Genomic DNA, 27,878 nt, shown 5'->3' with positions numbered 1-27,878 from the left:
TACAGAATATATATTGTTTAAGAGAAAAATCTGTCAAGTACGATATTAAATTTTATATATTATAAAATTATCCAAAGATTGTTTTTCTTTAAATATAACGGATTGTAAAGGATAAATATTTCGTTTAAAAACAAATATTTAAACATTGATTACGCTTAACTATGTTTAAAATTTTGATAAGTTACCCGTCCTTAGTGTAAGAAATTAAAAGAAAACATAACGCCTCTCACGATTCGAAAATTTTCGCATATTTCTACATCGCACTTGATCAACAAGAGGGTATTAACTCAAAATTCTAAAATGTTCAGTAGAGGATAAAAACTGTTTGTGGTTACATTTTAATAGACTTTGAAAATCTGAATACATCATAGTATGTAAATTCCATTTAAAAATATAATTACATTGTTTTTCTTTAAATTTGTTTCCAATTATTGCAAACAAAATCTGTTTTTTGAGTTAATACCATTTTCCTGAATAAATGTGAACAATTTTATTATAAAAAGAGTCACAATTCGAATTAAAATCATAAAGTAAAACAAATTTTATCAACAAAACAGTATCAACTCAAAATACAACCAAGTATAAATGAAACAATTTGATTATTTTCAACTGGAATAAAGGCTCAACTCAAAATAATACCTTTTTTGTGAAAATATACGATGTATTTCTATTTCAATTTTTGTATTAACTCAAAATAATACCTTTATGTTGTATAAAAGTAGTCACTAAATTATCACGAAAATGGTCTCAAATGTTGTTTTCGAGATGAAAGAGTAATCGGAATACGTTGAAATTTTAACAGTAGATAGATATTGATGTTGTTAGTTGATTTCTTGAAAAAAGTGAAATTTTAAAAATTTTGAGTTAATACCCTCTTGTTGATCAAGTGCGACATGTACTTCAAAATGACTTCCGTTTTATGTCACGTACGATATACCATTATTTCGGTCAATATTTTGGACAACAATATTTCGAAAGGACTTTTTATTATTTTAAAATATAGTACCCTCTGAATGGAACATAAAGACCAAAAGTAATATCTATTCCACTTTGCAATATGTATTCCACTCTATAAGCGTACAAAAGTCACGTACGATGATATGGAATTGCCCATATTTCAAATCGGTCCTCATGCTAGCTCATACTAAAAGATACAACGCTAAAATTTTAATTTTTAATACTGATTTGAAATTTTGTTTAAAAAAAGTGAAAATGCAAAATTTGGGATTTGAGATATGATTTATATTCAGAAAATGATTATCTATCTATTTTTGAAAATTTAAAAATTTTGGGAAATTTATTTTTTCTAGAAGATTTCAACCCAAATTTTATAAAAATGCCAAAAAATCAATTTCTAAAAAAAATCGAAAAAATACCTTTTGTTCTGCCTAAACGCCAAAAGGTAGAGAAATGCAATTTAAACTAGCCGTTCGGTATAATTCGGTATCTTGGGAACTATTGGAGATATTGTTACGAAATTTCACATGGTTTGAGCTTCAAAATTGGATGCGTAAACTTTTTATAGGGAGGAGATAACTGTTAGCAAGTTTCTTTTATTTTATTAAGAATTTTATCGCGAATATAGCTGATATTTTAAAAATAAATTTCGACCCTCCGTAAGCCCGCCATATCTAAAAAATCATAAAAAGATCGAACAAAATTAAAAAAATAAATCAATAAACCTGAATATCTCTTAAACTAATAGAGATAACATACACTTGTAAGCATATCTACTCAAGGACTATTTATATTTAAAATTTCAGTTTATTCGGATCGTAAATGGATTTTTGGAGATTTTTTTTTTTAAATTTGAGACCCGAGGCTAAAACAAAGATTTTTTGTTAAAATAGTATGATCAATTCCACACTTCTATGTTGTGCTGTATTATTTGCTCGGCTGAGGTGTTCGGTATGGGGATCAGTGGGTGGAACCTCAATGTCACACATTTAAAAAAAAACGCCAAAAAGCCATTTCTGATTCGAATGAGCTGAAATTTAAAATATAGATAGTCCTTGAGAAGGTCTAAAAAAACTATGCTTTTATCTGTAGGATATCTCTTGTAGTTCAAGAGATATTTAGGTTTAATTTTTTTTTAAATTTTGCTCGATCTTTTTTTCGTATTTTATATATGATGGGCCTACGAAAGATCGAATATTTCAACTTTGTATGCGTGTGTTTTTTAAGTTTTTTCCAAAAAAAGTCCCCATATTTTTTCTTTTATAAAAAACTAATTTTCTTCGGGACTATATACATACATTTTTTTATGATCTAGAAAGAGATCTTAATGCAAAAACGTATAAAGTAAAATTTGACTAACTTAAGCGGACATTGTACCCCCAGACCTATCCAAACTTGGCCAATTTTGAAACAAACTTTTAGGTTTGAGTAAAAAATTCTAAAAACGCAAAGCACCTCTAAAACTCGTCCTATTTGTATAGCCCTATATGTTGTTTATATACATACAAAACGTTTTTACTATCATACTGTAAATAACGTCAAAGTGGGCTATTTTCTAAAATAAACTCAGTTTTTGGAACACATTTTCCCCGTTTTAGGAATTTCGGTGTTTGAAAACAAAGAATGGCAACTTTAGTGATGCCATTTCGATCCAAATATTATTAAATATTATTTCCAAATATTATTACGCTGTCTGTAACTGGTAAAATTTTACATTAATTCAAAGTTTTTATTTTTCTGGATGGAAAATCACCATTTTAAAATATTGTTAGTTTTTAAGGTAAATGACGTTAGAAAAAACACAAAATTAATACATTTTACTAAAATGTCAATCTTCAAGTCACAAAAAAACTTATATAGAAATCTTATATTTACTCTTCAGAAGCTCCACAAACCTTGCCCACTTTTAAAAATTTTAAAATTTTTCATATCTTGCGTGATCAAGATTGGATAAAGTGATGCGATCGGATTATACCGATAATGATTTGCCCATTCTTCGTTATTCCAGCAAAATAGAGAAGTATACACTCGAACATACATTTTTAACAAAAAGTTTTTGATTTAGAGTCAAAAAATAGTAAAAAACTAAAATTTTTAAGCTACAAAGTGATTTTTGATAGCTATTTAGAGTGTCTAGATATGTTCAGATTGCATTGATATGTTCACAGGAGTTTTCTTCCTGTATTTTTTTAACAAAAGTGCACGAAAAAGCGATTATTTGGAAAAAAAATTTTAACAAAATTTATTTGGTGGACACTTAGCTATATTATTGCTATATAAAGTTAAGCCGAATCACAAAGTCTAAATTAGTCGTTAACCAAAAACTGATGACACCTTTTTTAGAGGCCCCACTGATTTTCAGAAACTTTGGGGGCCCATTAAAAAAAAATCGGTCACTAAAATGGACAAACTGAGTATAGGGCTTTACTACCCTTTGGTATGAGAGTCGAACCTATACAGTCATGATCTTGTGTTTTTCCAAAAGTCTTCATTTGTTACATAGTGTAATTAAGGCAAACAACAAGATTAAGGAAAAAAACTTGTTTACTTTCAAAAAGTACCGTTATGTTGTCTCTCATTAAAACAGTTAAATTTTGCTTTTGGATGACAACAATAAAGATATAACAAAAATACAGAAAAAAATTAAGTGCGTTTAAAGGAATATGCACCAGTGTATGCGGGTCGATTTGTAGGGATGCAAAAAATCGCCCAAGTGATAAGGAAAATCGTATTTTAGGCAAAAAAATAAGAAACTTTGCCCAAGGAACCTAAAATGAATTCTGATGTTCAAAATTTTGAAAAATTTGGAGAATTTGACTAAGCATATTTTTTTCCAAATTTGTTTATTATGACAGGAACGCCATTTTGTGCTTGTTGAATACTCGCTACTTAAGCACGCTAAAACTATTCGTGTTAATCATTTCGCTCATTGCGAGCAAAAGTTATATTGGTTTAAAGTTTAAACTAAATCTTAAAAATAAAGCTATGTTGATTCTCTAGACGCATGATTAATATTATTTATTACCTACATCGCATTTATATTTATCATACGCTCTATAAACAAAATTTATACACATAACATACATCATGTAAAGTGCCAAAAATAGAGATTTTTTGAAATTTTTTTATGGGGACCCCCCAGGGGATGTGCCACTAGCATGGGGCACCCAAATTTAGTGAGGTTTGGTCATAAATTTAGACTCGATTGGGCCTATTTAAATGGGTCAAAGTGGGATTTTTCAAAATTTGACCTTTGGGTCAAAATAAGGAACATAAGAATTCATTTTAGAGGTATGGTTCCTTCAACAAAGTTTCTTATTTTGATCCCTAGAGTACATATGAATATCGTAGGAAAAATATGTAAATTTCAGTTTTTATGATATACGATCTTACATGCACGTATGCTTCATTTAGATAAAAAAAATTCAGTAAGAAATTATTCAGTAAGTTTTTTGTTAATAAAATTCATTAAATCTTTTTAAAAGAATTGCAAAACATTTATTGAAACACATCAACTTAAACACTAAATTTTAGTTAAAAATATAACTTTTAGTCACATTATACGAGTATCTCACATATCGGGCATTACTGTTTAATCCATTTATTCATTGTCGCGGGAGTTTTTCCATGACTTGTGCACACCATGGTAGTTGTTTTGTTTTTGAGCTGGAGCTCTCTTGCCGAATGGACTCTTCGAATTGACTTCCAAAATGTAATCGCCCTCCAAATCATAATCAGCATCAATACCCATATAAGCACGTTTGCCGAAACCATCATTGTTCTTGTACTCCTTCAATGAGTTGGCAGCAACAGCTGGGAAGTTGCGTTCATTGCCAGGACGAACAGATTCAGCGAAGTAACGGGTGGCACGCATGCTAGCCTCAACAATACTTTGAGCACCAGGTACCGAAGCAGAAGGACCATTAGGATAGAAATCAATATCACCAACACGTTGAATGGTACCCATACCGTAGGCATTGGTGTGGATGGCATCAACAAATTCGGCATCACCACGAGACAAACCAGTCAAAGTGTGAGGATTCTTAGCCAAAATTTTTGAGGGATCCAAGGCAGTGATACGTCTCAATTGACGACCAGTTTGACGGGTGTAATCATTGCCAGCAGCACCAGCAACATGAGCAGCAATACCTTGAGCAACAACATGGATGGTTTCATCGGCAACATCGCATTTCTCGGTCATCTCAACAATAGCGGAAGCAATCATGGCACCGGTTTGTTCTACATCCAACATGGCAAAACGTTTGAAGTTGTTCAATTTTTCACCTAAATCAATGATCTGTTTGGGAGTTAATAAAAATATGTACTTTTATATGTTGAAGATAATTTAAGGAAATGTATTTAGCTCACCACAAGATTTCCAGATGAGGCTTGTTGTTTTTGCCATTCACTGGAGTCTTCTTCACTGGAAGTGCGGGACATTTTCTCTCCCGAATAATCGTACTTTTGGGGTTGTTGTCTCTTGTTGCTGTAACGTTGGAGGTAAGCATTGATCAACATACGATTGGCCTTCTTGACGGTTCCTGTGGTGGCGGGTAAACCGGTAATGAAAATAGTGACTTCCTGATTACCAAAGTTGGATTGTTGCTTGCAAGTTGAGGCCAATTTGTCCAAAGAAGTGGATACTTTCTGACCATTAGGCTTAACAATGTAGCAAGGAACATTACTGGGGCTGGGCACAAAGTTGGGTCTCAAGTCATGGTTAATTTGGGACACGTGATCTTGGAAAACATATTTAAAAATAATTACTTAAAGTGCTATTATTTGATAGGGTTAATTTAACTTACAAATTGTTTCTACTAATTCAGCACCCTTTTCCACCGACATACTATCCAACTTCTGTAGAGAGATTTCCTCAACCGAAGGAGTTTGTTCCAGTTTTGATGAGGACAGCCATTGAGATGGTCTCAACTTATTGAGAGCAGAAAGATTTCCATGTGCTGAACCTGCTGCTAATAATATAGCAGTCACATAAACAATTCTCAGAGGACTCATGGTGGGAAACTTCCAGAAGATATTCGTATTATCGTCAACCGTTAGTCAAAACTGAACTGTGTCGATTGTGGATTCATCTGGAGGTTTATATAGTTTGGCAAACTTTTGTAATTAAATCTTGATTTAGTTTTTTTTTTGTTTTAAATAAAATAGTGATTATTTATTATTTAAAGAAGATAGTGATCTTTTTATTTGAATTTAAGTGCAAACATTTTATTATTAAATTCCTATAGTCAACGACTTATAGACATTTGTGTAACAATAGTGCTGATAAGAAATCGATTAGTTACAATTATTTTAAATGCATTAAATATAAAATAGATTTTAAAACACTTTGAATAACTGTTTAATGCTTAATATAGTTCAATAAACTTGTCGGAAATGTGCTGGTCTAAAGTGCAATTCAGATTTACTTTTAAACAACTTCGAATATATTCATTATCTGTCCAAACTCAATCTGTTTTTTAATATCTCAGTTCAGTGGCACATCTGGGAACTTTGGTTTAATCAGACTTGCAAAATCAGAATCAGTATTTTTAATAAAAACAATTACTAATATCGCTATCTTCGTATGATAGACTGGATCTTTTGTATTAGATCATCTATATTAGAGTCTTAAAAGAGTATTTCTTACTCCATTTGGATTCTCATTCACTCTAAACCATATTGATTAATTTCACGTTTCTAGATCCATTATTTAAAAAGTACTACCAGTAGGGAAAAAAGTGGATTCTTTTTGTGGATTCTAACTTCAGGATTATGTGCCTCATTTCATGATTATTGGTCCATTATTATAAATAAAAGCTACCATTAGAATAAATAAAAAGTACCACAAAGGCAAGTTCATTGAACTGTATTAAGTAAGCATTACATAGTTCCTCAAATGTGTTTTAAAATCTATTGCATTTAAATAAATTGTAACTAATCGATTTCTTATCAGCACTATTGCTACAAAAATGTCATTGAACATCGAAATTTAATAAAAAAAAAAAATGTTCACTTAAATTCAAATAAAACAAGTAAGAGAGCTATATTCGGCTATGCCGAATCTTATATACCCTTCACCAAATTATACTTCTAAATAAAAATTTTAAATGTTTTTAGGTAAACAAAATTTTTTGAAAATTTTTATTTTTCGAATTGTTTTAAAAATAAAAATATTTTTGCTGTTTTTTCAATTTTTTTTTAATATTTAGCGAAAAAAAACTTTTGGTGAAAAAAAAATTCGGGTTAAAAATTTTTTTCCGATTTTGACCCATTGTAGGTCCAACTTACTATGGTCTTATATACGTCGTTGCAAAGGTCTTTGAAATATATATCATTAGATATACATATTGTCTATATTAATGACTTATTAATACAGATATAAGTCAAAAATCGAGGTCTCAGCCATTTGTGGACCGATTTTCTCGATTTTAAGATGTTTTGGGGCTTCGGAAAGTTGATTTCAACAGACAGACAGACGTACATGGCTTAATCGACTCCGCCATCTATAAGGATCCAGAATATATAAACTTTATAGGGTCGGGAAATTATATTGTCATATACAAACGGAATGACAAACTTATATATACCCTTCTCACGAAGGTGAAGGGCATAAAATTATCACTATTTTCTTTAAAACAAAAAAACACTAAATCAAGATTTAAGTACAAAAGATTACAAAACCATATATGCTTAATTGCATGTTTCTAGATCCGTCATTATAGAAAATTAAAAAAGTCCCTTTTTGATACCTTAACACTATATCTTAGATTCTTACTTCACTCGGAAGCATATTAGCTAACCTTTATGTCGATAAGTTAAATAATAAAAAAGTACAAAAATCCGTTCTTAGTAGATTTATATGGGCAGTTTAAATAACATGCATCTAAATTCAGCAGTTTGGTCTGTGCGACGATGAATCAGTGGGTAACGTTATTATTTCATATATAGAATTTTTTTTATTTTTGACAAATGGTCAGGTTATTCCAAGTCGGTAAGTAAGTTCCTAGTCAACCTATTTCTTCATATAGGAAACATGAACGCTTAAACCTTGTTATTAAAATCAAAAGTGATAATGGTACTACACCAGTTTATACGTCGAGTATAAATGGTATTCGCCCAATTTAGGATTTGAGTTATAAGACATTTTAACTTGTTCGAATAATTCGATCACAAGTTTAAAATTAATCGTTTTATTCGAATAATTTAAATTTTTTTAAAAAAGTTAAGCATGAAGTTTTTATGTCGGTTTTTTAATATTTTATTGTTAAAGAAAAACAAAAAATAACGTTAAAGTTAATAATTCAAGTATTGATAATGTTAAAAAACACAAAGTCCATCATTAAATTTTCAACAGAAATATTCTGATCAGATTAACTCCCGAACAATCTACAAAACAATTGACTAGCAAGCCCTTTAGTTTCCGTTTTGGAACTATGCTTTAAACAATTTGAGATAGTTGGCTATGATCCTGTATTCAAATACAATATAAACGTATTAAGAACTTTTTTATGTCGTGTTTTAAAATGAGTAACTAATTCTTTAGTAATTGAATTATTCACTTTATCTAAATTATTTATAACAAATTGTATTATATCCTCAAGTTCTATCAGGGTTCCGAATTTTTGCTTAATCAAGTTGTCATAGGAAATTACACAAATCTGTCCAAAGTTTGATATCATTGTCAGTGAACGTCGCTAAGTCAGACAGTGCATGATTGGCGTATTTATAAATATGCAAAAAGTTTATTACCATGTTAGACAAAGATGTTCAACGATGTTCAAAATCATGTATAAGACGAACTCCATGCTTTTCTAGCAGCAAAACGTTAGTTTGCAATATTTGTGTTTATCATTCGTACGCGGTTAATAACATCACATATATATACATACTAGATGTCCCGGCAAACGTTGTTCTGCCATAGCTCACACAAATTTTGAAGACTTCCACTATAATAGTACTAAAGATATGCATTAATAAATTTTTACTTTGTATGGGAGGTGCCATGCCCATTGTACCTATATAGGTCAATTGTGAATCTAAACCATCCAGGGATCAACTCAAATACACACAACAAATTTCATTGAAATCGGCCCAACCGTTAAGGAGGAGTTCAGTTACTAACACACGTACAGAAGAATTATATATATAAAGATATTTTAAGATCATGGCCTTTGTCTATTTCAACGTTATCATTATAAATGTCATCCTCAATATCACTTTCGACGACCGCTTCAAAATCACATTCAACTCTACATTAATCTAAGTTAATAATTTGATTATTCTTCTAATATTTCGCCAGCTAAATAACAAATATTTTATTCCGTACCTTTTATTTTCATTGTCCTAAGTTAAAAATTTTGAAACATTTCTTTTTAGAATTGTTACTTGCAGTAATATTGATCGAAATGATCGAAAGTCCATTTGTCTTTAGTTATTTGTCGAATTTCAGAATATACAATACAATACAATTTTTGTGAGTCATTATTAGATATTTAAATTTGAAATTATGAAAAATTTTAAGCAATTTAATAAATTATACATTTATTCGTTTTATTCGATTATTCTACATAAACGAATTATTCGTTATTCGAAAATGGCCATTTTTAAATTGTTCGAATAATTATTCGTAAGAAATTATTCGATTTATCGAACGATCATTAGTCGAATGAATACCCTAGTTAATACTCAGTATTGCCGTCTATAAATACCTTAAAAAATTTAAAAAATACCTTAAGTAAATTGACCAGTAATTTGGTCCGCTTTCAGATACAATATGTCGAAAGCTATGTAGCGGATCGTCATTATTTTTGATTCTATTGATAGATATATTTATTAAGAAAAGAATAAACAAAAATTGTACTGTTTGTACAGTTCTAGAGGTAAATCGATATTTACCAACTATCCATTTTCTCAACTTTGATGGAAAATAAAAAGAAACTATCAATTTCTATATTTGCCATATTTTCCAAAAAAAGTTCTTTGATTATTTCTTTACATAATGCAAAAATTTCCAGCTGCCCGACCTTGCCCCATTTTTTGCTAAAAGACATGGTTCCAAACGATATTTACCAACTATCCATTTTTTCAATGTTTCTCAACTTTGATGGAAAATAAAAAAAACTATCAATTTGTATATTTGCCATATTTTCCAAAAAAAGTTCTTTGATTATTCCAGCTGGCCGTTCTTGCCCCATTTTTTTGCTATAGGTAAAATTTTGAAAAAAGCTATGGTTTCAAAGGTGACAAATAACCGTGAAAAACCAACCAAAAATTTAAAAAAAAAAAAATTTTAATCTTTTCTGGAATAATTTTAAATTATAAAAACCTTTAAAAAGTAACATAAAAACCTTTAAAAAGAAACATAAAAAATCAAAAATTTTTAAAAATATTTTATTTTACTTCCCATAAAATTGATTTTTCCACAAATTTAAACTTTGCTAACCCATAAGTAGGCACTTGTAAGGCGAAGAACCAATTTCAAAAACTCATTTCATGATCAATTATCTATCATATTCCTTTTACATTTTTTGATTATCTGATTTGGTTCAAAAGTTATGATTTCTGCAACGAAAAAACTCAAATGGCGCCACTGTGCGAAGTAGAAGAGGAACCGTTATACGTACCCTTACATCACACAAAAGGTCATTTGCCCTTAAGATATAATGATGCGAGTTGTAATCAACCCAGACCTACTTTGCTACTGATATTCTTAATTTTTCTGTGGAAATTGTTCTGAAAAATTAACAATTGTCTGTTTCGAATTTATACATATTTTGAAATCCGTGCCTCAAAATCCGTTGGATCAAAAGTCCAAATTGATTAGTTTTCCGAAAAAATATTTCGAACCGTCTTTTTCGGAGGACGGCTTATATTGTTTTAGATTCTTAGATGATTTAGATAAAAATATTTGCAATTTTTGGTAAAAAAATCCATGATCTTTATATGAAGCGTTAATTACGTAGGCCTCATTATAATTTACACAAACATTTACAACAATGTTGAAACTTATTAAACCCTTAAGTATTGCAATCTATAGATGTCTTATCATCACGTTTACATACTTAATACATTTCTTAAAGTCAATGACACTAGAAATTAGCCAATCAATTTTGCACTTTAAACTCATTTTTTTCAAAATAAATAAATCTAAAAAAAAATCATGATTTAAGCTAAAAATTTTAAAAACTACAAAATCTTCCAAACTATAAATACCTTCCATTAAACTAACAATCGACACAGTTCACATTTGGCTACTGTTCAACGATAATACCGGGACATCGATAGAAAATTTAGAACCATGCATCCTTTGAGAATTGTTTGTGTGGCTGCTCTATTAGTAGCTGTGGCTACAGCTCATGAGCATCATCATCACTTATCGAATATGGTCAATAAATTGAGACCCTCTCAATGGCTGTCCTCATCGGAATTGCAACAAACTCCCTCGGTTGATGAAATTACTCTGCAGAAATTGGAAAATATGTCGGTGGAAAAGGGAGCACAATTAATAGAAAAAATTTGTAAGTCTACAAATATTTGTTAAATTATATTAAAGTACATATAATTAAAATATTTCCAGATCACTTGTCTCAAATAAATCACGACTTGAGTCCCAACTTTGTGCCCAGTCCCAGTAATGTTCCCTGCTATGTTGTTAAACCCAATGGTCAGAAAGTAGCCACTTCTTTGAACAAATTGGCTTCAACCTGCAAACAACAACCCAATTTTGGTAATGAGGAAGTCACCATTCTCATCACTGGTTTACCCGCCACCACTGAAACTGTCAAGAAGGCCAACCGTCAACTGATCAATGCTTACCTTCAACGTTACAACAACAAGAAACAACAACCCCAAAAATTCGATTATTCTGGTGAGAAAATGTCACGCACTTCCAGCGAAGAAGACTCCAGCGAATGGCAAAAACAACAAGCCTCATCTGGCAATCTTGTGGTATGATCAAGAATTTTCTAAATTATTTTGAAATTTATTTATGATATACATACATAATTAAATATTTTCTAGATCATTGACTTGGGCTCTAAGTTGAACGATTTCAAACGTTTTGCCATGTTGGATGTTGAACAAACCGGCGCCATGGTTGCTTCTGCTATAGTTGAGATGACCGAGAAATGCGATGTTGCCGATGAAACCATCCATGTTGTTGCTCAAGGTATTGCCGCTCATGTTGCTGGTGCCGCTGGCAATGATTACACCCGTCAAACTGGTCGTCAATTGAGACGTATCACTGCCTTGGATCCTTCAAAAATTTTGGCTAAGAATCCTCACACTTTGACTGGTTTGTCTCGTGGTGATGCCGAATTTGTTGATGCCATCCACACCAATGCCTACGGTATGGGTACCATTCAACGTGTTGGTGATATTGATTTCTATCCTAATGGTCCTTCTGCTTCGGTACCTGGTGCACAAAGTATTGTGGAGGCTAGTATGCGTGCCACCCGTTACTTCGCTGAATCTGTCCGTCCCGGCAATGAACGTAACTTCCCAGCTGTTCCCGCCAACTCATTGAAAGAGTACAAGAATAACGATGGCTTTGGCAAACGTGCTTTTATGGGTATTGATGCTGATTACGATTTGGAGGGCGATTACATTTTGGAAGTCAATGCTAAGAGTCCATTCGGTAAGAGAACTCCTGCCCAAAAACAAAACAGCTACCATGGTGTTCACAAGGCCTGGAAAAACTTCCGTGATAGCGAATAAACTTGGAAAATTATAAAACGATAATACTCATGTAATAATGATCTAGTGATTGATTGTGTTTGAATACAATTTAGTATTTAAGTTCATGTGATTTAAATAAATATTCTGCAATTCTTTAAAAAAGACTTAATGGATTTTGCTTAATTACAAAGCTATGTATGTATGTAGATTAGATACCCTGCAGGAAATGTCAACAGTGAATCTGTACTGACATGCTACTGACACAGTCACCAGTTCTAGTGACTTATTATACCTCAGACAATGCTATTTACTGTAGACATTTAACATGTGTGTGTCATTAGAAGTCTACTACTGACGATAGTACTATTGACTAGGATCTTCTTTTGGGACCGTATGTAGACATTGGAACCAGAGACACTTCGTTGACAATATCGCCAAAAAGCCACCAAAATAGTCTACAAAACTGGTGACTTGGAGACACCTGTCCCCAGGATTCCTTCAGGTTAACTATAAAAGTTTTATACATATAGTTTCGGAAAAGTTATCTAAAACCTAAGTGGTGAGAATGAATTAGTAAAAAAACACAATTTTATATCCACCATCAAAAAAGATGTGTCGAATATTGATTTTGTCGTTCCGTTTGTAACACATGTAAATATTCATCGCAGACCCACAAAATTATACATATTCTAGGTCCTTATGAAATTCTAAGACAATCTAGCTATGTCCGTCCGTCTGTCTGTTGAAAACATGATAGGGCCCAAACGAAAGGAGCTAGCTGGCTAAAATTCTTCACAAATATTCTCTGTTGATAATGGCAGTATCAGTCAACGGTTTCACCTAACCCCCATACAAATGTCTACCGCATTAATATTTCAATAGTCATAAATATGTTGATTATGTGGTAATCCTGATAAAATGTTGCACAAATTAGTTATCTGTACTCTGAAATTTGTCTCTAGTCCCCATCAGAAAATGACATGAACATTCATAATCGTCTTATAATAATTAATATCGCGATGAAATTGGACATAAACTAGTTTTATATGAACCTAAATCTTTTTACAAACTTTTCATTCATAATCTATATAAATAAAAATCAAATGTCGTTCGTTGGTGATTGCATCAGTTGAGAACGGCCAGACCGATTTAGACAATTTTTTTTTAAATGTTGGTCATAGTCCAACTTAGGTTTTTATTGGAAAAATTTACTACGCCCACTTTTACGCCCATTTTTACTCCACTTTTTTCGATTTATCTAAAATCGGGAAACGGCTAACCGATTTAAATGCTCGTAGTTATCCAACGGCTGCACCTATTTGGCTAATTTGTTTTTAAATGTTCGTAGTAAAATTCGTAAGAAAAATTTACCACACCCACTTTTTTCGATATATCTAAAATCGCAAAAACTCAAAATATCTAAATTCGATAATAACTTATCCAATAAGCGTTTCATCAAGAAAAGGAGCTCGATCTGCGATCACTCATATTTCTCACCAAAAATCGATTTTTTATATAAAAACTCAAAATATCTAAAGTCGTTAATAATTTGGCCAATAAGCTAATTTTTTGTTTAAATGTTCGTAGTTATCCAACGGCTGCACCTATTTGGCTAATTTGTTTTTAAATGTTCATAGTAAAATTCGAAAGAAAAATTTACCACGCCCACTTTTTTTCGATATATCTAAAATTGCAAAAACTTAAAATATCTAAATTCGCTAATAACTTGGCCAATAAGCGTTTAATCAAGAAAAGCAGCTCGATCTGTGATCACTCATATTTCTGGCCAAAAATCGATTTTTTATATAAAAACTCAAAATATCTAAATTCGCTAATAACTTGACCAATAAGCGTTTAATCAAGAAAAGCAGCTCGATCTGTGATCGCTCATATTTCAGAACAAAAAAAGATTTTTTATATAAAATCTCAAAATATCTAAATTCGCTAATAACTTGGCTAATAAGCGTTTAATCAAGAAAAGCAGCTCGATCTGTAATCGCTCATATTTCTGTTCAAAAAACGATTTTTTTGTATAAAAACTCAAAATATCTAAATTCGCTAATAACTTGGGTAATAAGCGTTTAATCAAGAAAAGCAGCTCGATCTGTGATCGCTCATATTTCTGAACAAAAAACGATTTTTTATATAAGAACTCAAAATATGTAAATTCGCTAATAACTTGACCAATAAGCGTTTAATCAAGAAAAGGAGCTCTATATGTGATCACTAGGGGGCGGATTTATATGCAAATGCATGTTTTTTCTCGAACGTCCAAATACAATGTAGACTAATTATCTATCCGAATCGCACATTTTGCTGCAAAATGGCATCGATTTGTTAGTGCATATTTTTGCATATTTTATTGATAATGCATATTTTGTTATATTTTACTTCAAAATGCATACTTATATGCATATTATGCCAATTTTTAATAAAAATATAATTTTTTGTCGTTAATGGGCAATACATTGTTTCGACTAACATTTTTTTGTCGAATTTGTTATAGAAATAGCAGTAAATTTTATCGACTAACTTCGTTCGACATCGAAAAACTAGCAATTAGTTCTTCATTTCTCTATCAGTAATTGAAAATTATCATTTCAAAAAATTTTTCTTCAAAAAAGTTTAGCTGAACCGCTCCTGACAGTCATTTCTAAGCCGTTCTACGAGACTGTCGTAAACTAGTGATTTTGGATAACTTAGAGACAAATGCACTACACAATTAACGTTTAAAGTACCTACACTATAGATTACATAGACACTTAAGTGACAGTTGTCTTTATGCTAGATTACATGCGATGTATAAAGTAACCAATTGACTTCTCTCTGAATTACAAATAGCTCGTCAAATGACCCAAAATATATAAATTGTAGTCAGCCAAGTGATCAGACATTATTAACAATTTCTAATTGCTTAATTTCTGGGTTATTACGAGATAAAAAAATAAGGTTGGATGCTACTTTACAGCACGATCAAAATATTGATGATTGTAAAAGGAAAGTCACAATATAGAACCTCTATGGCTTTAAACAAGTATTCATACCAAGATATTACATCGTTTTTCAGAAGAAAAGTTATGTTAAAAATTGTTTTAGAACTTTAATTGTTTAATTCCTGGTATAATTTAAAGAGTTCTAACTGCTGGCACAAAAATATAAGTGCATATTTTTTAAATTTTTAGGTCATATTTTGATTTTTTTGAAGCATATTTTAGGCGCATATTTTCCAATAATAAATGCATGAAAATCCGCCCCCTAGTGATCACTTTTATTTCTGACAAAAATCGTTTTTTTTATATAATAACTCACAATAAATAAATCCGCTAATAACTTATCCAATAAGCGTTTAATCAAGAAAAGGAACTCGATCTGTGATCACTCATATTTCTGACCAAAAATCAATTTTGTTATATAAAAACTCAAAATATCTAAATTCGCTAATAACTTGGCCAATAAGCGGTTACACAAGAAAATGAGCTCGATCTGTGATCACTCATATTTCTGAACAAAAATCGATTTTTTATATAAAAACTCAAAATATCTAAATTCGTCAATAACTTGGACAATAAGCGTTTAATCAAAAAAAGGAACTCGATCTGTGATCACTCATATTTCTGACCAAAAATCAATTTTTTCTATACTATAAACACTCAAAATATCTAAAATCGTTAATAACTTGGCCCATAAGCGTTTAATCAAGAAAAGGAGCTCGATCTGTGATCAATAATTTTTCTGACCAAAAATCGATTGTTTTATATAAAAACTCAAAATATCTAAAAGCCAAAGCATTTATCTCGTCGGATTGTACTCGCCAATAAGTTACAGTTGAGAGCCGATGAGAGCTGAAGAATTTATCTCCTCGGAATGCATCCATTATCCATCATTAGTCGTTTGCCGATTGACAGTCGAAATATTTATCTTGTCGGATTATACTTCAATAATAGCTAGTTCTAACTTATGAACAAACGAATTCATCTCAGTAGAGTGTCCCTTAGAATTAAATGTTTGAAATGTTGAAACGGAAAACTTTCGTAATGACCTAAAATACCAAAAAAAATTTTAGTTTGTTCTAAGAAGTTTTGAGAAGCATTTACAGGGGGAAAAAATTCATTTTTTTCAGTTTTTTTTTAAATTTTGCCATTAAATAATTACTTTTACAATTTAATTTAAAAGAATCGAAATGTGTACGTAATTGTCATTCTAAGAAGATATAAATGACAAACATTTTTTAAAAAATGTTAAAGTTATTAAATATAGAACAAGAAATGTAGGAGCAAAATTAACATATTTTGAGAAATATTAAAATAAAAGCTTATTTTTACTTAAAATATATCCATATTTACTTGTATATGAGTTTTTATCTTCATAGGATAACCTATTCGCAAGTATAACCAACAAAAATTTAACGGCAATTTCAAAAATCGAATTTCAAATTTTTAAAAATTTTATTAAACAAATTTCAGAATTTGTTGGTCATCACAATGGGATTTATTGAGAACACAATAGGGAATAAAAATATAAAAAAGTATGATAAAACCTATAGTTTTTCCGTAGCTGTGATTTAAATTTTGCGAATTTCAAGAAAAACTAATTTTTTGGCCATATTTTGGCGAATGAGACGTATTTTCTTACTGTTATGAATTTTAAGTAAAAGCTATTCAGAATATTTTAGCCCAGGTAATTATAAATATAGTCTGAAAGTTTTACTAAATTTCAATATTTGGAATTTCTCATGAAAAGATACCGAAATGTTAAATATTTTTGGTGATTTTGACCTTTTAATTAAATATTTGCAAATGATTCCATGGATCCTTATAGATCAATAATTTTACTAATGCACTGAAATTTTACCTTCTAAAAATAAAAAGTTATAAACCAACAAATGTCTGTTTTAGAAAAATTGCTTTATTTTCACAATAACTCGAATTCATTATTATATTCACTAAATGCTACCACAATTTTGAATTATTCAATAAGCTTCAATACACAGTTCATATTTGTTCTGCCTTGCAATACAATAACTTCTAATGCTGATCAGATATTTAATACGATTTAGTCATCTTTATCCTGACGCCAAGATTCATGGACACCATGGTAGGTGTTTTGTTTTTGGGCAGGAGCTCTCTTTCCAAAAGGACTCTTTTCGTTGACTTGCAACATATAGTCACCTCTGAGATCAAAATCGGTGGCAATACCCATGAAGGCACGTTTGCCAAAACCATTGTTGTTCTTGTACTGTTTCAAAGAGTTGGCTTCGACAGCGGGGAAGTTGCGTTCATTACCAGGACGGACAGTTTCAGCATAGTAGCGGGTGGCACGCATGGTAGCTTCAACAACATTTTCAGCACCAGGCACAGCAGCACTGGGACCATTGGGGAAGAAGTCAATATCACCAACACGATTCAAGGTACCCATGCCATAGGCGGAGGTGTGGATAGCATCAACAAATTCAGCATCGCCACGAGCCAAACCGGTCAAAACTTTGGGATTCTTGGCCAAAATCTTGGAGGGGTCCAAAGCGGTGATACGGCGCAATTGATGGCCAGTCAAGCGGGTGTATTCATCACCAGCAGCACCAGCTACATGAGCAGCAACACCTTGAGCAACCACATGGATGATTTCCTGGGGTACATCACAATCGCTGGTCAATTGCACCAAAGCCTTGCCAATCATGGCACCAGTTTCATCAACATTCAACATGGCTAAACGTTTAACATTATTGAGAGTCTGACCCAAATCGATAACAATCAAGTTTCCAGTGGTAGACTTTTGGTTTTGCCATTCAGAGGAGGTTTCTTCGCTAGAAGTACGAGCACCGGTTTGTTCGTCAGAGTTCTTGTTACTTTCGGGCTTTTGTTGTTTACGATTGTAGCGATCAATGTAAGCCTGGATCAATTTGCGGTTGGCCTTCTTGACAGTTTCCGTGGTGGAGGGTAAGCCGGTAATGAAAATGGTTACTTCTTCATCGCCAAAGCTGTTGTCTTGTTTGGCCATTTGGACAAAGTTATTCAAATTGGCAGCTTCCTTTTTGCCATTGCTTTTGACAATGTAAACGGGAACATTGCTGGGGCTGGGCACGAAATTGGGTTCCAATTGATTGTTGATTTGAGAAATGTGATCTAAAAACGTAAGAGGGGATTTTAAAAACTCATTGAAAATTAATTTTTTAGGGATTAAAATACTTACACAATTTCTGCATCAATTTAGCTCCCTTTTCGACCGACATTTTTTCCAATTTCTCCAAAGTAACCTCATCCAAAGCAGGAGTATCTTCCAATTCACTAGGAGTCAACCATTGTGAGGGTTTCAAACTGCCACTAGCGGCATTTGAACGCATGTCACTGTTGGTGGGAGTGGCACAAGTAGCGGCCAATAAACAGGCCACCACACTTAAAACTCTCAAGGAATTCATTTTTCTATATTTCTTTAGTGTTAGTTGCTCCTTAGTAGTTGCCGTGTCTGCTTAAAACGTTGAACTGTGCTGAATTCATTAAATGCCCCAGCTATTTATAGTGCTTGACGATGATTGTTATCAATTGTTTTGCTTGCAAATTTTCAGGTGCATCTATTGATTTTCAAAATAATTTTCTGCTGATTTATTAAATTTTAATTTACAGAAAAAATATGTTTTAATATTCATTTCAGTAACAACAATAATATGTAGAAATATTGGTGATAGCAAACATTGTTGCTGATTGTTTGTGTTTAATGTTTTTTTTATATATTTTTTTTGTTTTGCATATTTTGCTTGCTGGGCAAAATTATCGGTGGGAAATTTTTTTAATTGATACGTTTGTATTTTTTTCATAAATTTGTTTTTATTTAAATTTATTCTAGTTTTTTTTTAATAATTTTATGTATAGTTTTTTTGAAATTTAATATGATTTCATAATTACCCAAAAATAAGTAAGTAAATCGAATGTAAATTGAGATCTAAATATCCGCAATTAAACAGTGCAACAATAAATTCTAAATTTAAAGGTTTAAAAATGAGATGTAAGTAGACAATTTGATAAATTCTCCAAACAGGTTTTAATTTCATTATTATGAGCACTTTTTGAGTAACCACTTGGTATATTTTGTATTGAAGTTAAAAAAAAGTATTCATTATTCACTGAAAAATTCAATTCATATACAACAATTCGTTTTTGAAATTTGCGAAACACCCCCAAAATCATGAGTTACGGTTAGTATTCCTAATTTTCCGAACTTTTTCCCTTCCCGGGATTTTATGAATACTAAATTAAACCAAGAACCAGCCATCAAAAAAAATTAGTGCTGTATTGTTTTTGTCATCCCTTTATATATATCATGGGCCCTCATAAGATTTTAGCCAGGCCCCCCTGAGAAAATGACTTAAACATTCATAATTGTCTTGACATAAACAAGTTTTATAGGATCGGTCTATAATCCCTCATATTTTATTGTCAATAAATAATTTATATAATTGGTCAATACAAGGTCTCTTATCATGTCATATTGTCGTAATGTCCTAATATTTCACAATGGTTTTTATTGTTTTTCAAAGAAAAAATGTCCTAAAATACTACTCTGTATGCTACGTTTAACCAACCAGCAGAGACCTGCGCCGAATGCCTAAGAGTCGGTTAAGCCGAGCTGCCGAGTCGTGTTATATTAGGACATTATGACAAAATGACTGATAAGACCCCTTATGAATTGACCAAATATAATTATATTAACATAAGTAATTTAAAGTTTTAAGAAATTAATCACTTTATCAAATTCTGTACAGTTTGGACCATAACAGATTCAAGTCCCCATAGAGGGCCAAAATTACATATAGATAGTAGGTATTCAAGATTCCGCACAGCCGAATATAACACTCTTACTAATTAAATTTATATAAAGGTATAAATATTCGTTATGAATAAGACATTTGCATTTTTAACAGCGTTTCAAAAGAAGTATAAATAGGTTCAACCTTTTTAGGGGTTTCTAATTTTATAGTGGCATTTCAACGTTGTTGTAGCAGCGTAAACAATATTACAATATTTAATCAAGTCCAAGAAATTGTGCTACTTCGAATTTGTGGGTCCATAAATCTACTGGACGTACTGAAGTAGGGTTGGGTGGATAGTTGATTATGATTACCCTAACCACATGCTGGACTTAAGTTGAGAACGGCTACCGCGGAATTGATGTCGTTCAAAATGGATCCTGCACATACCTATGTGTAGTATCCTCGTATTTTATTAGGTCTTTCCTGACATCCCTCGGGCGAGACACCAACTGTTTGATGTTGAAGTTTGGATGACACCTCCGGTGACATTCTAGAAGGAATTGTTGTGTCAACATGACGTCATGTTCCTTAATCTGTAGAACCGTAATTTCGTCGTGAAGATGGTGTTCGGAGGTAATTTGAAATCAGCCTGCATTTTGACAGCTTTAAATATTTCTCAACTGTGTATCACTTAACGAAAGCAGCATAGTTAAACCCTGACCGGCCAATCGTCTTGTATGTTGCTAGGAAGGTTTTTTTATCCATACCCCAAATGCTGCCGGCTAGTGTCTTGAGGACCCTTTTCCTATTTCGCAATTTATACGTGATTGCAGTCGCGAGTGCTGTCACACTTGTAGTTTTAATCGGTATAAAACCAATATATTATATAGTTTTATTAAAAACTTAAGAATTTCGACTATATTAACCCCCATTTCCTCAATATGTATCTGGTTATCTTTTTTCGTAGCGATATACGTACTTCCAATTAACATTTTTTTTGTATGAGAATTGTCAGTATATCGTCACGATAAAAAATAACCAGAGATTTTTTAAAATTTTCGCAAAATCACTTGACAAATTTCATTGTCATATCTTCAAAATTGCGGCCAATGTTTGCTAACATGGATTACAAGGACGGACACAAAGAAATATTGGATGTTGAACCAATATTTGTGGGTGTTAAACGCATCATAACATCCCACTAATGCCAACACAAGATACATATTTCAATTATTTATTGTACCTTATTACTGGACACAATTATGACGAAATTAAATTTTTCAAGGTTCGACAGTTTTGATTATTTAATAAATACAATAAAATAGAATACTATTTTATTGTATTTCAATAATTTTGATAAAATTGCAATGAAATTTATAATTTAAGAATATGTCCAACTCTTTGGGAAGGGGAATACAGTTTTGTACCTAATCATAGTTATATGTAATTAAATTGCAAATTTATCAAAAAATATACAGGTAAGCCTCCATTTACGCGGTACTTTATTTACGCGAATTCGATATTACGCGAACTCAAATTAGCAACCATTTTTTCAAATACGCTACTTTTTTACGCGATTTGTATATAACGCGGCAACAAACAACAAGAAACGAAAAAAACACAAGCGAATAACAGATTTCTTTTTTGAAAACTTCGTTAATTTTTATAAATTTGTTGTTATGTTTATGTATTGGAATATTTTGTTTTTTTAATTGACATTTTTTCCTTAATTTTCGATAAGAAATATTTTTTTTTAGTTGAGTTTTTTTACTTTACTTTACTTTTGTTTTAAGTAAGTTTTTAAAAGTACAAATAAAATAAGTTTACTTAAAGTATATATCGTCGCCTTAAATGCAAACGGTCGTAACTACATTTTTATTGTTTTTGCAGGATACGTTATAAAATCAATAATAATAGAGTATTCTTGGCAATTGTTCAATCAATCAAAAACTCGATTTTGAATTTTTGTGTTGTTGTTGTTGTAGCAGCAGTGTTTGCTGAGTTGACATCCCTTGGACGTGTGTACTCGGGTCATGCCGGTGCATAGAACCGACTGTCGTGGGAATGTTTTTTTTTTGTGTAGTTACGTCCGCTTTCATTTAAGGTGACGATATGTATGTACATATGTGTTTTCTATTTAACGCGATTTTTAGGTCCCAATTTCATTTTTTGTTATGTGACTGATGTATTGTTTTACGCGAAATAAAAAATTACTGGTCCCACAAAAGCATTTCGTTCGAAATTAGAACCTCGTTTTACGCGAATTTGATTTACACGCTACTTTTTTGGGCCCAACAAACCGCGTAAATGGAGGCCTACCTGTATAAGAATGGTTTGCTTTTTTGAAATTCAAAGAAATGCAAATCAATATAACTTGACATTTGCTGAAAACTTTATCTAAAATTGAACAATGTTAATGCTGTGCCAAATCAGTTTATCATCAGTTTACTAAAACCATTTTTTATCTTCAACAGGAAAAGCTTTTAAAATTTAAATATGTATCTATTAATTAGTTTGGACTTTTTAAAATAATTCTTGTTGTGAACAGTTTCGAAATTCGTCAAAATTTTGCCTGAATACTTAAAAATTTTCGCCCGAACTATTAACAAATATTAAATGTCTTTAATTTAATTTTAAAAAACAAATTCCTTTAATTTTTTGTCTTCATTTAAAATTTATTTATAAAAGAATCCTTAAATAAACCTAATCCTACATAGAAATCCAACACAAAATACAAATTAAATAACTTTTTTACTAATATTTGTATAACCAATGCCCACACATGTTAGCAAAACCTTCTGAGCGCCAGCCTGATCTTCATCATCATCCATTTCGGGATTTTCCAGTTTAAAAGTAACCGAAAAGAAATCACGCAAATGTTGCAAGAAGTACACAGTATAGGAAGACAAAGGACCTGTAAAAATACATGAAATTTTAATTAATATCAAATAAATACAATACCAAACATTTGTTATACTAACCAGTCATAAATTTCGAAACATTTTTCTGACCCAAAGTCATAAACAAAGCCACCAGCCACTGATAGGCAGAGTCTACACAACCACCTCTATAGATTTCATCTAATAAACGTAAGGCCGCCTCTTTACCCATATCCTCGGGTATGGAAGGATCTTTTCCCTCATCTTTAGTATGGGAGGTGACCTCAGCGGCAAAAACCACATCATCGGTGGTCTCGGCATGTAGGCAAATACCAAATCCTGGTGAATTGCCAGACATTTTACCCCGATTTTGATCTGTATATATATAAACATCGGGTAAAAATTTTAGCATTACACCCTTGGCCGTTTCCACGGTACGATTTGCCATGGCAGGAGAAACTTTGCAAGCATAAACAGTGCCTCTGATACGTTTTACCATGCCTTGTTGAACAAACTGTACGGAACGTATTGTTTTGCGTATGGGACATTTGAAAATAACTTCACCACCGCCCAAAGGCGCCACACCACGTTTCACCACTTTCAGTTCTAAGCCCTCATCCACCACCAGAAAACGTTTCAGCACCGACAAAGCAGCTCCTTTCATATGATCCACTGAAGGTGAATCTTTGCTATTGGTTACACCTCTTAAGGTAACATTTAGGGGAAATTTACAAAATGGTCCCAAAGCTATCAGAACATCCAAATAGTAGCCAATACTTTTTTGCAAACTGCAGTCATGATGTAATTGTCCACCATGCAACAGGCCGGGGGTAAACATTACCGAAGTACCGGCAGGATTTAGTTCTATTTTGGTGCCATTTGTTAGTTTGTCCAGCAGGCGTATTAAACCAATTTCATATTCTCTTAAACCAGGTTGGGCTTCATCCTCTGAACGTATTTGTGTTATTTTCACTGATTTACCACTTAATAACGCGAGTATAAGACGTTGTTTGAGGAAATTACTACCTCGGTATACCAAACAATTGCCATCTTGAAGAATTGGAGGCATTTTTATTTATTTTATACGGAAATTTTAAAGGTTTTTACAAAATTTTATCAAAAAAAATAATTCGTGTTAGTTTTACAACTTGCACGTGTTGTGTTTGTATGGAAATGTTTAGAATTTGAGGAGAAATGTCAAAATGGGAAAAATGTAAACATTGTGTTTGCTAGTGTACAAACTAGGCAGCACTGTGCCACAGAGTTGTATATTATTGTGGTTCACATTGTGTTTAATAGATAAAACGTTAATTTTGAAATTTGAGTTAGAAGCGAATAATTTTTAAGAAATAAACAGATATAAGCACAATCTTTGATTAGAAATTATGGAGTTTGATATTATTGCCATTATTTAATGAATTTAATTAATTGCTGAGAATGTAGGTCTGAATTTATAAATATATCATATAAATTTTAAATTGCATATTTTGTTGATGGTGATAAATAATACCTTTATGGAAATTGGTAACCAATCAGCGAGTTCGAGTGCTATTCACTTAATATTTAAACGGAATTTCCAACAGATTTTTATATGTATTACAAATTCACTATTAGATTTAGGAATGTGATAATTCAATGTTCATGGTTTATGTTAAATGTGGAATGATAAAAGGGAACATTTTTATTTATTCTCAAGATGTTATCAAATTTAGGTTCGCAAATTTAAAAAATATTCATATTTTACAAGAAATGCGTGCAAAATATGTTTATAACTAATGAAACTGCTGGTCAGATATAATTTTTAATTTTAATGAATCGTAAATTTTACGAATTTTCTTTCTAAAAATTCGTTTTGAATTACTAAAAAATATTTATCAGCTAGAGAAATTTAGTATGATTAGGGTCCTTTGAAGAATTTTTGTATTTTATTTGCACAAAAATTAATTTATACGTGCCAAAAATTGGAAATGGGATTTTGAAGATGCATAATGCAAACTACATAGCATAGTTTCTAATACATTTTTACATAGGAAGTATATTTTTATTTAATATATAAAATATATTACTATCTTGTGATCGAGTACAAAACATTCACATGATGTTTATTAAAATTTTCATACTATTTTTATCACTCGTTATCATTTCACATAATTATTTTGTAAATTAAATCTAAAATATCAGCAAATAAGAAAAAATATAAAATTATTTATTTTAAAAGTTTCTCAATTGTACCAAACTGGAATATAATATGTATTATACTTTTTCCCACAACACCAGAAAGAGATCTTCGAAAACTGAATTCTGGTGATATATATTCAAAAATTAATGTCCTGCAGGATTTATATTATAAAGATATGTACATGCTGAAGCGAGTTTCTAAAATTTCACGCTTAAGCAACCGGTAAGCGCTCAAAATATTTTTCATTTGAAGAGAAAGCTGAATTGAAGGGCTTTTCATTGATACCAATATCTTTCAAATCGGTTAAGCCGTTTAAAAGTTAAAAGGATTTAAACATTTTTATTATGCAATTTCAACCTACTACTGAATTCTGATCTTCTGGTACCAAAAAGTGAATCGGCCATAATTTTACAAGTTATTTTTTCCACGAAAACATCTCGTCGGCTTTTTGACACGAAAACTATTGTGTTCAACTGGTCATAACTTTCAATTGTCTTTGCGGATTTCCTTAATGTTGGTACTCATTAGATGCGTAAGGAAGTCAGCTATCTGATAAAATAAGTTTCATTTCAATATGTCAAATAGTTTTTTAATTAGCAGCGAGTTTCTAAAATTTCACGATTAAGCAACCGCTTATGTCCTCTTTTTGACACGAAAACTATTGTGTTCAACTGGTCATAACTTTCAATTGCCTTGGCGGATTTCCAAAATGTTGGTACTCATTAGATGCGTAAGGAAGTCAGCTATCTGACAAAATAAGTTTCATTTCAATATGTCGAATAGTTTTTTAATTAGAAGCGAGTTTCTAAAATTTCACGATTAAGCAACAGCTTATGTTAGTCAAAACTTTTATCATATTCAGGGGAAAGCTGAATTCAATGGCTTTTCATTGATACCAATATCTTTCAAATCGGTTATGCCGTTAACAAGTTATAAGGATTTAAACATTTTTATTATGCAATTTCAACCTACTACTGAATTCTGATCGCCTGGTACCAAATAATGGTTCGGCCGTAATTTTACAAGTTATTTTTCACCACGAAAACATCTCGTCGGAAGTCAGCTATCTGATAAAATAAGTTTCATTTGAATATGTCGGATAGTTTTTTAATTAGAAGCAAGTTTCTAAAATTTCACGATTAAGCAACCGCTTATGTTAGGCGCTCAAAAACTTTCAATTGCCTTGGCGGATTTCCATAATGTTGGTACTTAGAAGCGTAAGGAAGTCAGCTATCTGATAAAATAAGTTTCATTTTAATATGTCGAACAGTTTTTTAATTAGAAGCGAGTTTCTAAAATTTCACGATTAAGCAACCGCTTATGTTAGGGGCTCAAAACATTTTTCATATTCAGGGGAAAGCTGAATTCAAGGGCTTTTCATTGATACCAATATCTTTCAAATCGGTTAAACCGTTTAAAAGTTATAAGGATTTAAACATTTTTATTATGCAATTTCAACCTACTACTGAATTCTGATCGCCTGGTACCAAAAAATTGTTCGGCCATAATTTTACAAGTTATTTTTCTCCACGAAAACATCTCGTCGGCTTTTTGACACGAAAACTATTGTGTTCAACTGGTCATAACTTTCAATTGTCTTTGCGGATTTCCTTAATGTTGGTACTCATTAGATGCGTAAGGAAGTCAGCTATCTGATAAAATAAGTTTCATTTCAATATGTCAAATAGTTTTTTAATTAGCAGCGAGTTTCTAAAATTTCACGATTAAGCAACCGCTTATGTCCTCTTTTTGACACGAAAACTATTGTGTTCAACTGGTCATAACTTTCAATTGCCTTGGCGGATTTCCAAAATGTTGGTACTCATTAGATGCGTAAGGAAGTCAGCTATCTGACAAAATAAGTTTCATTTCAATATGTCGAATAGTTTTTTAATTAGAAGCGAGTTTCTAAAATTTCACGATTAAGCAACAGCTTATGTTAGGGGGTCAAAACTTTTATCATATTCAGGGGAAAGCTGAATTCAATGGCTTTTCATTGATACCAATATCTTTCAAATCGGTTATGCCGTTAACAAGTTATAAGGATTTAAACATTTTTATTATGCAATTTCAACCTACTACTGAATTCTGATCGCCTGGTACCAAATAATGGTTCGGCCGTAATTTTACAAGTTATTTTTCACCACGAAAACATCTCGTCGGAAGTCAGCTATCTGATAAAATAAGTTTCATTTGAATATGTCGGATAGTTTTTTAATTAGAAGCAAGTTTCTAAAATTTCACGATTAAGCAACCGCTTATGTTAGGCGCTCAAAAACATTTTTCATATTCAGGAGAAAGCTGAATTCAAGGGCTTTTCATTGATATCAATATCTTTCAAATCGGTTATGCCGTTTACAAGTTATCGGTTAAGCCGTTTAAAAGTTATAAGGATTTAAACATTTTTATTATGCAATTTCAACCTACTACTGAATTCTGATCGCCT

The 27,878-nt window shown here is 31.6% G+C and overlaps 4 protein-coding genes across 4 annotated transcripts; 1 reads left to right on the top strand and 3 right to left on the bottom strand.

The window, feature by feature from the left end:
• Positions 1 to 4,558: 4,558 nt before the first annotated feature.
• LOC135957886 (vitellogenin-1-like) lies at positions 4,559 to 5,994 on the bottom strand. The gene is made up of 3 exons (XM_065508717.1): positions 5,763 to 5,994; positions 5,326 to 5,696; positions 4,559 to 5,254 (listed from the first exon to the last, which is right to left on the bottom strand). Exons 1-3 carry the CDS (start codon positions 5,968 to 5,970, stop codon positions 4,559 to 4,561), a joined length of 1,275 nt encoding a protein of 424 aa, XP_065364789.1. The 5' UTR covers positions 5,971 to 5,994.
• Positions 5,995 to 11,217: 5,223 nt separating this feature from the next.
• Positions 11,218 to 12,672, top strand: LOC135957755 (vitellogenin-1-like). Its single transcript, XM_065508550.1, has 3 exons — positions 11,218 to 11,474; positions 11,534 to 11,904; positions 11,977 to 12,672. The coding sequence occupies exons 1-3, from the start codon at positions 11,255 to 11,257 to the stop codon at positions 12,670 to 12,672; spliced, it is 1,287 nt and encodes a 428-aa protein (XP_065364622.1). The 5' UTR covers positions 11,218 to 11,254.
• A 4,846-nt stretch (positions 12,673 to 17,518) lies between these two features.
• Positions 17,519 to 19,323, bottom strand: LOC135957340 (vitellogenin-1-like). The gene is made up of 2 exons (XM_065508067.1): positions 18,820 to 19,323; positions 17,519 to 18,752 (listed from the first exon to the last, which is right to left on the bottom strand). Exons 1-2 carry the CDS (start codon positions 19,043 to 19,045, stop codon positions 17,686 to 17,688), a joined length of 1,293 nt encoding a protein of 430 aa, XP_065364139.1. The 5' UTR covers positions 19,046 to 19,323; the 3' UTR covers positions 17,519 to 17,685.
• Positions 19,324 to 23,023: 3,700 nt separating this feature from the next.
• Rtc1 (RNA terminal phosphate cyclase 1) lies at positions 23,024 to 24,385 on the bottom strand. The gene is made up of 2 exons (XM_065507384.1): positions 23,356 to 24,385; positions 23,024 to 23,288 (listed from the first exon to the last, which is right to left on the bottom strand). The coding sequence occupies exons 1-2, from the start codon at positions 24,320 to 24,322 to the stop codon at positions 23,113 to 23,115; spliced, it is 1,143 nt and encodes a 380-aa protein (XP_065363456.1). The 5' UTR covers positions 24,323 to 24,385; the 3' UTR covers positions 23,024 to 23,112.
• Positions 24,386 to 27,878: the final 3,493 nt, after the last annotated feature.

Source organism: Calliphora vicina, chromosome 4, assembly GCF_958450345.1.
Source record: "Calliphora vicina chromosome 4, idCalVici1.1, whole genome shotgun sequence".
Lineage (NCBI taxonomy): Eukaryota > Metazoa > Arthropoda > Insecta > Diptera > Calliphoridae > Calliphora > Calliphora vicina.
This window is presented reverse-complemented; position numbering and strand designations above follow the sequence as displayed.

Coding starts and splice junctions, on each gene's coding strand:
- LOC135957340 (XM_065508067.1), bottom strand. CDS start 19,045: ATGAATTCCTTGAGAGTTTTAAGTGTGGTGGCCTGTTTATTGGCCGCT. Junction 18,753..18,819: donor TAAATTGATGCAGAAATTGT/GTAAGTATTTTA, acceptor TTACGTTTTTAG/ATCACATTTCTCAAATCAAC.
- LOC135957755 (XM_065508550.1), top strand. CDS start 11,255: ATGCATCCTTTGAGAATTGTTTGTGTGGCTGCTCTATTAGTAGCTGTG. Junction 11,475..11,533: donor ACAATTAATAGAAAAAATTT/GTAAGTCTACAA, acceptor AAATATTTCCAG/ATCACTTGTCTCAAATAAAT. Junction 11,905..11,976: donor CCTCATCTGGCAATCTTGTG/GTATGATCAAGA, acceptor AATATTTTCTAG/ATCATTGACTTGGGCTCTAA.
- LOC135957886 (XM_065508717.1), bottom strand. CDS start 5,970: ATGAGTCCTCTGAGAATTGTTTATGTGACTGCTATATTATTAGCAGCA. Junction 5,697..5,762: donor TGAATTAGTAGAAACAATTT/GTAAGTTAAATT, acceptor ATGTTTTCCAAG/ATCACGTGTCCCAAATTAAC. Junction 5,255..5,325: donor CCTCATCTGGAAATCTTGTG/GTGAGCTAAATA, acceptor ACTCCCAAACAG/ATCATTGATTTAGGTGAAAA.
- Rtc1 (XM_065507384.1), bottom strand. CDS start 24,322: ATGCCTCCAATTCTTCAAGATGGCAATTGTTTGGTATACCGAGGTAGT. Junction 23,289..23,355: donor TGTTTCGAAATTTATGACTG/GTTAGTATAACA, acceptor GTATTTTTACAG/GTCCTTTGTCTTCCTATACT.